At 43.3% G+C, this 15,633-nt stretch overlaps 1 protein-coding gene across 1 annotated transcript in view; it reads right to left on the reverse strand.

Annotated features, from left to right (window-relative positions):
- C1H4orf45 (chromosome 1 C4orf45 homolog) overlaps positions 1-15,633 on the reverse strand; it is an 84,657-nt gene that overhangs the window by 53,627 nt on the left and 15,397 nt on the right. Inside the window, exon 3 of the mRNA XM_053597904.1 lies at positions 6,372-6,604. Coding sequence (XP_053453879.1) covers positions 6,372-6,604 — 233 coding nt within the window. The remainder of the gene's footprint in view (positions 1-6,371; positions 6,605-15,633) is intronic.

The following is a 15,633-nucleotide window of genomic DNA, read 5'->3' on the forward strand; positions in this document are numbered from 1 at the left end:
CAGGACAGAGAGGGCAGGTCAATGACACATGCCTATCTTGATGTTTCCACGGTCTGTTAGAGAAAGGAAGCATCAAACATGAGATTTATTTTCTGGAAGTTCAGATACAACTAAGATTTCATAAGGAAGCTGCTGTCTTCAGTGTATTTGAAGAATCCTATACAGCTAAGCCTTGTAAAATGGGGAAAAGGTAACATCTAGGTCTTAAGGAGGTTAATGGTGTTAACATGTAAGAAAAGGAGGGCTATTTGGTTCCCTTAGCCAATGTTTCTCTTCCCTCAGAGATGGTCAGCGTGAAATCATAAAATATGTTACTTTGTAGAGCACATAAGGATGAAAGTGCTGGGTGGCGCCTGTGGCTCAGTGAGTAGGGCGCCGACCCCATATGCCGAGGGTGGCAGGTTCAAACTCAGCCCCGGCCAAACTGCAACAAAAAATAGCCGGGTGCTGTGGCGGGCACCTGTAGTCCCAGCTACTCGGGAGGCTGAGGCAAGAGAATCGCTTAACCCAGGAGCTGGAGGTTGCTGTGAGCTGTGTGATGCCACGGCACTCTACCAAGGGCCATAAAGTGAGACTCTGTCTTTTAAAAAAAAAAAAGGATGAAAGTGCTAATTATTTTTTTATTAACCCATAAACTGTAGGATGTAAATAACTATAAGAATTAAAAAGCAAGAACTAAACACGCACCTGTCTGGGAAAGAACAGCAGCACTCCTAAGATGTGCCTAACTTAACAAAAGGTAATTTCTATTTTGCTTTTATAACTTAGTTGAAAAAGGAAGCTTTATTATTTCTTTAAATATCTCCTATATTGATAACAACATCTGGAGATTAGGAATTTTTCTTTTTCTTTTTTATTTTTTTATTTTTGGGGATTCAATGAGGGTACAATAAGCCAGGTTACACTGAAGAGATTAGGAATTTTAACGAGAGTCAACATTAGGGCTTGCTTTCATGATTGCTCTAAATGCACCCAAAGGAAAATGAGAATTTGAAGTTTAAAAAAATACCCCACAGAAATTCTGAAATATGTATTTTGGCGGTCTCCATACTTATCAACTCCACAATGGCTATACTTTTGTTCCAGATGAATATGAAAAATGGGAGGACATTTCTGTGTAAGAGTAAACAGGTGGGTAGAATGCAGAGTTAGCCTGGAACAAAGAAAGAAGGTCTGGCTCAGTGAGACTGGCAGCCTTCTTTCTCCCAGCCAATGACAATGATCGCATTTGATATTATGTTTTGAAAGGTGATGAAATAATTATCAAATAAAAATTTCAAAAATAAAGTCAACCCAGCTGTTTCTTATTATGTCAAATAGGTGGGTGGTATCGACTAAGTTTATTTTAACATCATAACAGAAATATAGTATGTGTAGATGATGGAAAGTGGGAAGCTGGGAGAAAACTGAGAGAACCACGAAGAAAGGGGTGCATACCTTCTATGAGAAGACAGCTAGAATTGACCGCAATCTGACCCCACCACAGAGAAAAATGATAGCACGGCTGTGCACTAATATACAGGCTCCAGTCTCATGTTCTGTTTGTTTGGTTTTTTTTTTTTTGTTTGTTTGTTTGTTTTTGTAGAGACAGAGTCTCACTTTATGGCCCTTGGTAGAGTGCCATGGCATCACACAGCTCACAGCAACCTCCAACTCCTGGGCTTAAGCCATTCTCTTGCCTCAGCCTCCCGAGTAGCTGGGACTACAGGCGCCTGCCACAACGCCCAGCTATTTTTTGGTTGCAGTTCAGCAGGGCTGGGTTTGAACCCGCCACCCTCGGTATATGGGGCTGGCGCCTTACCAACTGAGCCACAGGCGCCGCCCCAGTCTCATATTCTGATGTCATTGAATTCTCATGACCTGAGTTGAAATCTTGACCCTGCCAATTGCTAGCTGTGTGGCCTCAGGCAAGGAATCTCACCTGTTGACACCTCAGTTTCTTCTACTGTAAAACCATCACAGTACCATCCTTATTTTTGTTTTGTTTTGTTTTGTAGAGACAGAGTCTCACTTTATGGCCCTTGGTAGAGTGCCGTGGCCTCACACAGCTCACAGCAACCTCCAACTCCTGGGCTTAAGCGATTCTCTTGCCTCAGCCTCCCGAGTAGCTGGGAATACAGGCGCCCGCCACAACGCCTGGCTATTTTTTGGTTGCAGTTTGGCCGGGGCCAGGTTTGAACCCACCACCCTCAGTATATGGGGCCGGCGCCCTACCAACTGAGCCACAGGCACCGCCCAGTACCATCCTTATTAAACACTCAATGTAGCTCTTACGTTTATCTTCTCTAAATAAATTCATAGTGAGGAAACTGTCTAACAAAGCAACCAATCTTGGATGAGTTTATTTCATGACCATAGAGAAATTCAACATCTCATCAGAAGTCTGTTTAAATGTCCATAAAACTATCACAGTGAAGCCCTCTGTAGTTCATGATAGTGGAATTTGTGGGAGTTAAAAACGAGGCAGAGGCGGCGCCTGTGGCTCAAGGATTGGGGCGCCGGTCCCATGTGCCAGAAGTGGCAGGTTCAAACCCAGCCCTGGCCAAAAACCAAAAAAAAAAAAAAAAAAACGAGGCAGAGATTTCAAAGCCTCAGCAATTTTAGTTTCCATTATATCATATCACATGTAAATAAACTGATGGGTTCTCCTGGTTCTCCTTATAATCTTCCATAGATTTTTTTAAAATGTCATTGTATAATATAGCAGTTATAATATATTGTGATTAATTGGTTTAATAGTGTCTTTGGGCTCATATCCATGAAAAGGTGGCGATCAAGTTCACATTGTTTCTGTGTGAAAACCAAATGATTTAAATCATCTTGTCACAAAGTCGGAACTCAGGAGCGGAAGTGGCAGGAGGAAACCAGCCGACCCTGTTGAGGGTTGGGTTACAGAAAGGCCAGGGAAGGGGAGACACCACCAGAAGCAGTTAGAAAAGCTCCTGGGTTTAGCCTGGGATCGAAACTAAAGGAATTATATCAATTGTCTCTATATATTCCTGCAGAAGCAAGATAGTTTGGCAAAAACCAAATCCATCAGAAAAAAGAGAGAAGGAGAATACGCTTCTTTCAAATCTGAAATAACAGAAGTAATGATCTTTCCTGATATTATTATGGTATTGTAATGTAAATTAAAATGTTCAGCATTTCCTACCCACAAAAAACATGAGTAGCAAATAGCTAGACATTTTCTAAAACTCCAGAAGAGAAACTTAATCTTGTGATTTTTACTGACTTCTGCAATGTAGGGGAAATTTTTCAGGTGTCACTTAGCGTGGAAGTCCAGATGATCTATAGAACCCCTCCCCAGTGCCCCAAATAGGAGAAACCATTCCCAGGCAGGAGGCAGCTGCCCCAGGCATTGTACCGAGAGTCTAGTGGAGGTGCTTGAGTTTCTGTAGCCTCCAGTCTTGTGTACTGAGAGCAGTAAATTAGGAAGAGCAGCTGTTAAAAGCTATAAAAATCTGGTAGATGAAAGCCTGGGCTTAAAATCTGACTTTTGAGCAACTGCAGTGAGAGACACTGCATACTCTCTGCAGTTGGACTGAAACAGAAGTGATCGTTTTGATTTGAACCATAATGGAACAAAGAAAAACAAAGCATGTGGAAGGGTCTCCAGGAAGATAAGAACTGGCTGGGTGTGGGGCTCACACCTACAATCCCAGTGCTTAGTAGGCTGAGGCTGGAGGAATGAATGCTTGAGTATAGGAGTTCAAGACCAGCCTAGGCAACATAGCAAGAGGCTGTCTCTACAAAATATATTTTTAAAAATTAACTGGGCATGGTAGTATGCACCCGTAGTCCCAGCAACTTGGAAGGCTGAGGTAGGATTGTGTGAGCCCAGGAATTTGAGGTTGTACCATCACACTACAGACTGTGCAACAGAATGAGACCTTGTCTCCAAAAAATAGTAAGAAAAGAAAAAGAAAGCACATGAGAACTGTGAAAGAACAGAAAGTAAATTGAGACATTGCCTTAAGTGATGCCACACTTGGAAACCGTGAGGGGAGGTGTAGGGGCAGGGTCGATGCCCTCACACTGTGGTCTTTGTGATTAGGCTCGTGTGTATATGCATGAAGCAAATGTGTTTGTATCAGCTCCAGTGTCAATTCATGTGCTGAGTCTCGGAAGAAGCTGCCTGAAGTACAGGGTTGATTGGGAATCAGAGTCTGAGTTCAAACTAAAAAAAAGGTCCTTGTGGCCTACCCTGCTGCAGAGATAGAGGTATGCTTCAGGTGCAGAGGGGAAGAGAAGCAATTCCAGTGTCAAAACCTAGGTCTTCACTCCTAGGTAAATCGCAGGTGGTTCAATTGCTAATATGTAAGGTTATCCTCAGCGAGTCTTTTCTCTAAATCCAAGGAACTTTATAAGAAACAGGTAGATGCCTGAAAACAATTATTGTTAAAATGCCAGGACCAAGAAAGTACACAGATGATAAGCAACATCCCTCACAGTATAATTCCAAATAAGACCTGCTTTTTAGTGTGCCATAAGCTGGGGAAGAAAACCCTGAAGTCCACAGACACGCAGAAGATGCTGTTACCAGGAAAGCAGTGATGAAAGGCACTCTGTGAACTGCCAACTAATGAAACGGAATAAACACCTGGGTGAAAGGCTGACCCGCGGCTATTATCAATTTTGAATACCCAGTTTGCTTGAAAGACCAAGGAACGCCTGATCGCACCTCATTCCCGCAGACAAACGGGTTCTTAAGCTAACAACGGAGGAGGAAGAGAAGCCACAGACACTGAAGCCCAATAGATTGAGGGCTATGCACAAAGCGGGCATTGTCCAGAGAGTCACCAAGGCCACCGATCTCTGGACGCCATTCAAACCAGATACTTTCCTTTGGGTTATACTCTTCTTCCCAGAGGCCAGTTTAATATTTCATTGAATTTCTGATTTTCATCATTATTGCTAAGGGGAACCCAAGTAATCCTTCTGTTTAACCCTGTGGGTCGCGACCCCTTTGTAACAATGAAAATACATCACAGCATTAGGAAAGTTGAGAACCACTGGTTTAACTGATACTGAGTAATGTTAAATACAGCAATTACAACAGTCAATACAAATAGCTGAAATCTGAGGTCGACCGTGTACCAGGGGCACACGTAGTACGTTCCTTGGGTTCCCATATTCAATCCTCACAACATAACCATCTTAAACACATATGGGGCTTGATACGTGCCAGGCACCGCTCCTAGCACTTCACAAATATTAACTTGTTCACTGTTTAATTTAGGGTAGGCTGTGAAGTGGGCCTGTAAACACTGCCACATGGAGAGGAGAGAGAAGTTGCAGAGAGGTGAAGTCACTTTGCCCAAGGTCACAGCACTAGACCTACATCAGCATCTAACCTCAAAGACTGAGCTTCCAACCCCTCTCCTAAGCTGCTGTAGTTTGTGCAAAAAAAAAAAAAACCCTATAAAAAAATTTTTACCTGATGAAACTGTTCTATATGGTCTTAAGAATTTGAGGAAGTCTAGTTATTGCATAACTGATACATTTTCAGATGATGTAAAGGCCTACAGGGGTGGGGAGGATCTGAATTCTTAGATTTTACTTCTAAAAACAGATGTGCTGGCTTGGCATCCAGCTCAGTGGTTATGGCGCCAGCCACATACACTGAGGCTGGCGGGTTCGAACCCAGCCCGGGCCAGCTAAACAACAATGATGACAACCTCAACAAAAAATAGCTGGGCATTGTGGCAGGTGCCAGTAGGCCCAGCTACTTGGGAGGCTGAGGCAAGAGAATTGCTTAAGCCCGAGAGTTTGAGGTTGCTGTGAGCTGTGACATCATATCCCTCTACCCTCTACCCAGGACAACATAGTGAGACTGTCTCAAAAAAAAAAAAAAAAAAAACACACATGTGCTGTTTTTTTCTATTTCAGAGGAGACTGTTGAGCTCCTGCCTGTGTCCACATCACTGAAAGGAAATCAGACAAGTTTTCTAAGAATGCTCTGACAACATACTGGAATTACCCAATACAAAGCCCTTACCAACACAGTAGGTGTTAAGGATCCCAGACGCACGTGTTGGCTCCACGGATTATGTCCAGTGCCAGATTCTCCCTTGACACCACGCACCCCTAAAGCGGTGCTAGGATGGGGAAGTGTGAGTGTCTCAGCATGAGTGTGATGTGACTACATTCCAAAGCCAAACACAAATGCTTTTAGATTGTCTGTGACTTCATTTTCTTCTTACCCCTCCTCTCAAGGGGACCTGTGGGAGCAAGTCCATTTATTCACTCAAACCCCATTACTTCTCAATGAGAGATCAAGCACCTGGCATTTCCCTCGGAAGAAAACTCATTAAGAACTTAAGTCAGGAAACAATATACTAAGCAGAACATAAATTGAAGAGCAATACCTTGATATGAAAGCCGCTCTCGAGCCTTGATTTGTTGATGAAATTATACTTTTGCACACCCCAGCCGATTCCACCAACATACTCATGTTTATATCGGGCTGGCATGCTTCTGTGGGGAGCAGGCCTCCAGAGATATTGGAGATTGCCGGTTTTTTCTAACACCGGACGATTTTCTCCTATATAGGACGTGTGCGGATGAATTTTTGGTAAATGCTCCTTTATGTAATCTGGACCTTAAAAAAAGGAAAATAAATACTTCAAAAATATGCCACGCTTTAGTCTAAGATGTTTTTATTATTCTAACAAAAATAATGATATGGTACTTAACTATCTTGTGGGTGTTGTTATTAGCTTTTTAGATGTGTTAATTTGATTAATCTTTATGAATAGGCAAATGAGATAGGTAGAACTATTTTTCTCAGCTTAAAGATGGGAAAATGAGGTACAGGAAGATTGGTAATTTGTCCAGAACCACAGCTAACAAGCTCTTCATAGCCAGGCCAGCTGCTTTGACAGTTGGGCTCTTAATTGCCTCACTAAACTGCTTGATCTATAATTAACTTAATACAGACATGTTTTATATACTAAAATTTCTCACGCATGCCTAATTTGCAGGATATAGGCCTTCAAACATTAAGTTTTTTTCTCTAGTTAAAATTGGAAATGTGAATTAGAGTACTCTCCAAATGGTTAACAATCGGAAAATAGAATTGTTAGATGAGAACAGCTTATAACATAACAGATGATGACCAAAAAGGGGGTATTTTTAGCAAATATTTGTATTTTAAACATAAAACAATGAACAAAGAATAATCAATGAATTGTGGAAATGAGAGAAACAGCAAAAATAATGTCTGGGAAAAGATCAGTTAAATTTAGGGGTGTGAGTTTTTCTTGTTTTTTTTATAAAGAAACGGGGTCTTGCTACATTGCCCAGGCTGAAGAGCAGTGGTTGTTCACAGGCATGATCACAGCGAACTAGAGCTTCAAATTCCTGGACTCAAGCCATATTCCTGTCTCAGCATCCTGAGTACCTGGGATTATGGGTACAGAGCAGAGAGTCCAGCTAAATTTAGTATTTAAAGTCAACGGTGTGCAAGTGAAAAGGGGAGCTAAGGGTTTCGGGAAGAAATGCAACTGATTAAATATAGACAATGGAGCTAACACTCGAGAAGAATTTCAAAATTCCCAGAACCCAAATAGGTAGGATTATATGGGTAGACTGGGCACTCAAAGAAGAAACCTCATTCCTGTCAACAAAAGTTGACCAAAGACCTTAAAGCAGAAGCTGTGCTGTAGCCACATCTCCACCTGGGCCCTGCCTGGCTCTGCCTCTCCCATCACCTTGCTCTTGGGTGTAGGAGCTCAGGATTTGCAGAGAGCACAAGGTGAACAAGGGCTTTGAGCCACTGTTCCTGCCACGTGGACAAGGTATTCCACGAAATGCTCAACATGGTAACAGGTCTGTGCTTAGAGAAGTAATCTCAGCTTTCCAAGGAAGGTGGAAATGTGAGGATTTTTTAGAAAGACAATTTTGGCAGGTGTTTTCACAGCTTCCTAATCACCATCGCTCCCCAGGATGCCTTGAGTATTCACTGAGCAGCTAATTTTCCCTGATGAATCTGTTGTCCCTTCAATTGTATTTACTTCAGGTTTTCACTCAGGTGTAACGACTTTGGTAAGGAAAGAGCGTGAAAAACTTCTCTCTCCATATGACAGGTATTAGAAATTTCATCTACAAAGCTAAGGAAATTTTTTTTCATCTCCGATCTCCACTAAACAGAATGAAATGCAGAACTATGCTAGTCTTGCTGGAATTTCAGTGTATGCTTAGGCTCGTGTTTTCTTTCTTTTTTTTTGTGATTTTTTTGGCCGGGGCTGGGTTTGAACCCGGCGCCCTACTCCTTGAGCCACAGGCGCCGCCCAGGCTCGTGTTTTCTCAAATGTTTCATCCAATGCTGCTTCTACAAGTGCACCGTGAAGGTATCTGTGTGTATGTGTGTGTGTGGAGGGGGGGGGTTCACTCAAATACCTTTGGGCACCCTGCTTGCTACATTTGCCTTTAAGACATTCACTGCAGAGGAAAGTACGGACATTTTAAGAAAGGAAAAGACTTAAAATCATAATACTCAATATACACTGATAACAAAAGATGAACACAAGTCACGTTGAACACCTCTTGTAATTGCAGAAGTCAAACATGACTTGAGTATTACAAATTCAGTTCACTCTTTTCCTTTCTTGAAATGTGTACAGTTTTTCTGGCACCATGTATATAGTAAGAGTTCTGAGAAGTCTCTTGGTGACTAAACCTGTTTATAATTATGGGACCCATTGTTTCCCAAACTGATTTAACCATTACTTGGCAGCTGTCTTAGTTTGTACTGCTATAATGAAATGCCTGAAAGTGGATAACTTATAAAAAAGACAAATGGGGTGGCACCTGTGGCTCAGGGAGTAGGGCGCCAGCCCCATATACCGAGGGTGGCGGGTTCAAACCCAGCCCCGGCCGAACTGCAACCAAAAAATAGCCGGGCGTTGTGGCGGGCGCCTGTAGTCCCAGCTGCTCGGGAGGCTGAGGCAAGAGAATTGCGTAAGCCCAAGAGTTAGAGGTTGCTGTGAGCCGTGTGATGCCACGGCACTCTACCCGAGGGCGGTACAGTGAGACTCTGTCTCTACAAAAAAAAAAAAGACAAATGTATTTTCTCACAGTCCTGGAGGCTGGGAAGTCCAAGACCAAGGTAGAGACAGGTTCTTTGTCTAGCGAGGGCTACTCTCTGCCTCCAGCAGGTCCTCTTGGTTCTTCTTGCTATAGCCTCTGGAGGGGAGGATTGTTACATCCTCACACAAGGGGAGGCGGAGCCGAATGTGCAAGGGAGCTAAGGGCTGCGTGAAGCCTCTCTTATAAGGGCTTTCATCCCGTTCGTGAGGGAGGAGACTTTATGATCTAATCATCTCTTAAAGTCCCCACCTCTTAATATTATCACATGGGCCATTAAGGTCCAACACCCAAATTTTGGAGGGAACACATTCAAACCACAGAACAAGCTGAGTCCAAAGCACTTGGTTTTAGAGGATGTGGTGAAAGTACACAGGGTCTGCACCCAGACATGCACACGTGTGTGTTCAATGCACTTCCTCTCCTGCCATTTGGAAGAAAGAAGCCACCTAGGATGTGTGTCATTAGAAAAGGAAGACATTCACTGAAGCAAGTGTCTCTTTCTGACCTCTTCTCTGCATTTTCATTGTCTCATTAAGTTCATTTATTCTTTCACTGATTTGTTTATTCATTTATTCAACGAACACTTAGGAACAGTTTTTATGTGTCCAGCACTGTTCTGAGAGCTGAGATGATAGCAGTGAGTGAAGCAAAGGCTCTGCCTTCACCGAATTTATATTTTAGTTGAGAGGCAAACGATAGAAGTAAATAATCCTTTATTGCCTTTTGTCTGGATTATCACAACAGTCTTGGCTCTACTTTCTTTTCTTTTTTTTTTTTTTTAGAGATAGAGTCACCTTGTCACCCTTGGTAGAGTGCTGTGGCATCACAGCTCACAGCAACCTCCAGCTCTTGGGCTTAGGCGATTCTCTTGCCTCAGCCTCCCGAGTAGCTGGGACCACAGGCGCCCGCCACAACGCCCGGCTATTTTTTTGTTGCAATTTGGCAGGGGCCAGGTTTGAACCCGCCACCCTCGGTATATAGGGCTGGCACCCTACTCACTGAGCCAAAGGAGCCGCCCTTGGCTCTACCTTCTAATTCATCTTCCACACAGCTCCCAAGAGCAATTTAAGAACCAAATAACATCAAATACTTCCTTTCGTAAAAAACAAAGTGCTTTTCTCCAGTAAATTTGTGTCTCTCTAGATTTCTCAGGATTACAGAACAGCATCTTTATAATCTGACCAAAATAACTTCCTTAACCTTTTCTCATTATTAAAACAAAACTTACATGCTTCCTTTTCTAGAAAACATCCCTAATCCTCCCAAGTCAAAATTAGACAATCGGCATTCATGGTAGTTTCAATGAATTTCATTTTTCTTTTCTATATCAAACTTAACAGATCTTCTTCATTCATAAGCGCCTAGAGCAGCAGTTCTCAACCTGTGGGTGGTGACCCCTTTGTAACAATGAAAAAACATCACAGCATTAGGAAGGTTGAGAACCACCGTCCTAGAGGGTAGGAAATATATATTTATTTCACTTAACCACCAGCCAGCACTGTGCTTTGAATATAAGAGAGCCACACAAGAAATGCGTTCAATAAGTAAGCCACTTGTTGATTGAGTAAATGAATTAAAGAATTCCATCATAAAACTGAAGATTTACAAAGTAATATAGGAAGAGAAGCAAGCACTTCTTTAAATATCTAACAAGTGGGCTGGGCATGGTAGTTCACACCTGTAATCCTTGCACTCTGGGAGCCTGAGGCAGAAGATTGAGCTCAGGAATTCAAGACCAGCTTGAGCAAAAGCATGACACCTGTTTCTATTAAAAATAGAAAAAAAAAAAAAATAGCCAGGTGTTGTGGCGGGCACCTGTATTCTCAGCTACACAGGATGCTGAGGCTGGAGGATTGCTTGAGCCCAGGACTTTGAGGTTGCTGTGAGCCAGGCTGTGGCCAGGGCACTCTATCTGTCCTAAGCAACAGTGTGGGATGCTGTCTCCAAAAAAAATAAAAATAAAAAATCTAAAAAGTGATTTAATATTCAGAACTACCTAAACTAGGGGTGGGGAACCTTAAGTCTAAAGGCCACAAGTAGCCTTCTAGGTCTCTAAGTGTGGCATTTTGACTGAATCCAAATTTTACGAACAAATCCTTCTGTTTGTATTAGTACATCATTGCTTCTCTTTTATATTTTCCATTTTATTTTTAAAATCAATGTATTTAAAATACCAAAGAATAAAATATATTTCAACAAAATAATTATCCCAGATTGAACGGTACAGTTAGAACATTACTAAGCCACGATATTGCTATTCTCACGATTTAGTTCTAACTTCTCCACCTAACTGGCGCCACTACCACCTAAGGCTGATTGGCAAGAGTTTATGGAGGTCAAGTAGGCTACTCTGTTATCAGCTTTTGACAGCAGCATACTGTGTTGCTGTTTGAAATCGAATTTGTGAATACTTGCACAGATCAACAGTGTTTTTAAATTCTGTCTCCTTGATAACCCATGGTGTCAAAGAAGACCCACAAAGAGAATGCTGAAGGAAGAAAATAGATTTTTTAATGAGGATTGGGAATTCCGATTCGTGTATTATCTTGTTTCTGCTAAAGATAAGGTGATTTGCTTGCTCTGTGATACTGCAATATCAGCGTTAAAGAAATTCAATGCTCATCAGCATTACAACACTCATAAGGACCAGAAATATTATATTTTAAATCAGAAGGAAAGGCACAGAAAGTTACACTGCAGAAAATTAAAAGATCCTCGGGAGGCCGAGGCAAGAGAATCGCTTAAGCCCAAGAGTTGGAGGTTGCTGTGAGCTGTGTGAGGCCACGGCACTCTACCAAGGGCCATAAAGTGAGACTCTGTCTCTACAAAAAAAAAAAGAAGGAAATTAAAAGATGAAAAGCAAAAGCAAAGATACTTACTTCAAGCCGCAATAAGACCTGGAAATAATATAATTATTATTTTTTTTATTTTTATTTTTTGGCCATGGCTGGGTTTGAACCCACCACCTCCGGCATATGGGACCGGCACCCTACTCACTGAGCCACAGGCGCCGCCCAGAAATAATATAATTATTAAATAATATAATATAATTATTTTGAGGTCTTATTGCTGAATCAAATAAATATCTGAAGCAAATTATAAAGTAGCTTGTACACTTGGGAGAAAAGGGAAGCCATTCAGTTGTGTAGAAATTGTGAAAGAGCGCATTGTCAAAGTTGTAGGACACTTAGACACTGTTAATATTAAATAGAAAATCCATTGCCTTTTTCTTTTTGTAGAGACAGAGTCTCACTATACCGCCCTCGGATAGAGTGCCGTGGCGTCACACGGCTCACAGCAACCTCTAACTCTTGGGCTTACGCGATTCTCTTGCCTCAGCCTCCCGAGCAGCTGGGACTACAGGCGCCCGCCACAATGCCCGGCTATTTTTCTGTTGCAGTTTGGCCGGAGCTGGGTCCGAACCCGCCACCCTCGGCATATGGGGCCGGCGCCCTACTCACTGAGCCACAGGCGCTGCCCCTCCATTGCCTTTTTCAAAGAGAACAATAACTGATTAGCCTTCAACTTAACAGTTTCATGCAATACTTCAAAAGGAAAATATATATTATTCGATTCCTTTGTGTAAATCAACTGATTCTACTGACTTGGCACAAGGTTTAGACTTCATTCTGCTCATAATAATATTTTCTTTGCTACAAAGAGTTACAGTCTTTGGGCACTCTTGCGAACAGGAAACAGGGAATAGATACCTTCAATAACTTTCAAGATAAATGTGAAGTTGCACAGAATTTGGCAGTTAATGAGTGTACGTACAGACAGTGCACCTTTCATGACAGAAAAACATGACAGTTTATTGCACAGATTTAAAAAGTATTAATAGGTCCAGACACTCTCTTTTTATTGTAACTTGTATCAGTAAAATCTCTGTGCTAAAGCTACTATTTTTTTGTGTTTTTTTTTTGTAGAGACAGAGTCTCACTGTACCATCCTCTGGTAGAGTGCCGTGGCGTCACACGGCTCACAACAACCTCTAACTCTTGGGCTTAAGTGATTCTCTTGCCTCAGCCTCCCAAGCAGCTGGGACTACAGGCGCCCGCCACAACACCTGGCTATTTTTTTGTTGCAGTTTGGGTGGGGCTGGGTTTGAACCCGCCACCCTCAGCATATGTGGCCGGCGCCCTACTCACTGAGCCCTCAGGCACCGCCCTAAAGCTATTTTAAGTGACACATTGCAACAAGTTATAACTATTGTTATCTATATTTGTGCAAGTGCAACACAGCATTGTCAATTTTGTAACATACTCAAGTTGAAAGGCCAGATATTCCGTGTGGTATTTGCCATATTATTCTAAAGAGCATGTGTTGGCTATTGTAAGGGCAGACGTTAGCCAAAATTTTATCTCCACGAGAACAAATAGTTAAATTTTATGAAGATCAAAATCAGTAATGTGAATTTTTTTTTTTTTTTTTTTTGCAGTTTTTGGCCAGGGCTGGGTTTGAACCTGCCACCTCTGGCATATGGGGCCGGCGCCCCACTCCTTTGAACCAGAGGCTCTGCCCCAGTAATGTGAATTTTTAAAAGAAGATTTCTATAGGATGCAGGATTTCTGTCAAATCAAAATGACTTGAGTATGTCTTTGCAATGTAAAACTATCTAGGGTATATGGCAAAAAAAAAAAAAAAGGCATTTCAAAAAAAGCTTTCTTTTTCAAAACACTACTTCAAAAGGAAATTTTGGATGAACTTTTTTTTTTTTTTATAGAGACAGAGTCTTACTTTATGGCCCTCGGTAGAGTGCCGTGGCCTCACACAGCTCACAGTGAAGGAAAGTACTACCAAATCCAAAAAGGGGGAGGGGGACCAGATATGTAGCAGCACCCCTCGCCCCCTACCATAAGAATGTGACCTTTTGTAACTGTCCTAGGAAATAGCCCCAAGCTGAAGCAGATAACCGGTAACTGGTTCTGAAAGAAAAAAGCTAAGCAAATGTTTAACTGATGATCTTGTCTTAAGACAGATGAGTAATGAACCAGAGTTCTTCTTATCTGGAAAAGCCCCTATGTCTGCTACCCCTCCCTAAAGCCCCTGCTATGTCTGCTACTCCTCCCTACTTTGTGGTTTTTGCCTTTATAAGCTTGTAAAACCTGCTGTTCAGGGCTTGACTCCTCGGCTCCTAAAAGAGTTGCGAGTCAAGCCCCAGCATGCTGGAATAAAATCCTCTTGCTGTTTGCATCAAGCGCCGTCTCTTGCAGTTGATTGAGGTCGTCATCGCTCAGGGCAGAGTGGAGGGTCCTGCCCCAAGTCTTTCATTTGTGGGCTCTCCCGGGATTTGATGACCACCCCTCACCTGCAGAGTCAACCTTGGAGGTAAGAAAGGGGTACCCCGAAAACTGTCTGGTCTGTGTCTTCAGTCCTTTGTTTGACTTTGTGTGTGCACTTTTGATTTCGCAGCCGTTCGGCACCTCGTGAGAGTGGCCGGACAGTGGTCGGTAGACGTGCCCGGAGGACCACAGGCTGAAATCCTGGGGGACGCCCCAGGAACTGAGGAGAACCAGGGACGCCTGGTTGTCTCCTGCTGTAAGGACGCTGATCGAGTCCAGTTGTTCGATCAAAAATTACGGGAAACGCGCCCGTCTGATTCTGTTGTAGGCTTGTGAGGGACCAAGTGTGGTAGGTAGGTCCTTGTATCTGTAATATTTCTGTTATTCCTGTTATTTGTGTTTCTGACATATCTACTGACGATGGGACAGACTGTGACAACCCCTCTGAGTTTGACTCTAGATCATTGGACTGAAGTGAAGAGAAGAGGTCGTGACCTGTCAGTAGAGGTTAAAAAAGGCCCATGGCAGACTTTCTGCTCCTCGGAGTGGCCCACTTTTAACGTCGGCTGGCCCTCAGGAGGAACCTTTGACTTATCTCTTATTTTTGCTATCAAAGAGATTGTTTTTCAGAGAGGACCGGGAGCCCATCCGGATCAACAACCTTACATCATAGTCTGGCAGGACCTGGTGCAGAATCCGCCCCCCTGGGTTTGGCCATGGACTGCCACATCCAGGCCCCCGTCTAATCCTCGGGTGCTCGCTGTCCAATCTTCCGGTTCCAGAAAAGGGGGCGACAGCTCGGACCCCCCTAAGAAGATCTACCTGGAAATTCAGGCTGATCATCTTCTCCTCAACCCTCCAACCCCTCTTCCCCCATACCCTCCCGCCTTGGCTCCTGTCGGGGGGCAGGGAGGACCAGCATCACCGGATCCGGCGATTGCCCCCTCTGCACCCCCGGGGGAACCTTCACTGGGGCCCGCACAAGGTACCAGGAGTCACCGCCGGGGAGGAATGTCTCCCGACACTACTGTTGCCCTGCCCCTGAGGGCATACGGCCCCCCCGCCAGTGGCAACAGATGAGGGACCACCTCCTCTCCAGCCCCTCCAGTACTGGCCATTTTCTTCTGCAGACCTGTATAACTGGAAAACTAATCACCCCCCTTTTTCAGAAGACCCCCAACGCCTGACTGGGCTGGTAGAGTCCCTGATGTTCTCTCATCAGCCCACATGGGATGACTGCCAGCAGTTCATACAGACT

The sequence above is a fragment of the Nycticebus coucang genome, chromosome 1 (assembly GCF_027406575.1).
Source record: "Nycticebus coucang isolate mNycCou1 chromosome 1, mNycCou1.pri, whole genome shotgun sequence".
NCBI classification, from domain to species: Eukaryota; Metazoa; Chordata; class Mammalia; order Primates; family Lorisidae; genus Nycticebus; species Nycticebus coucang.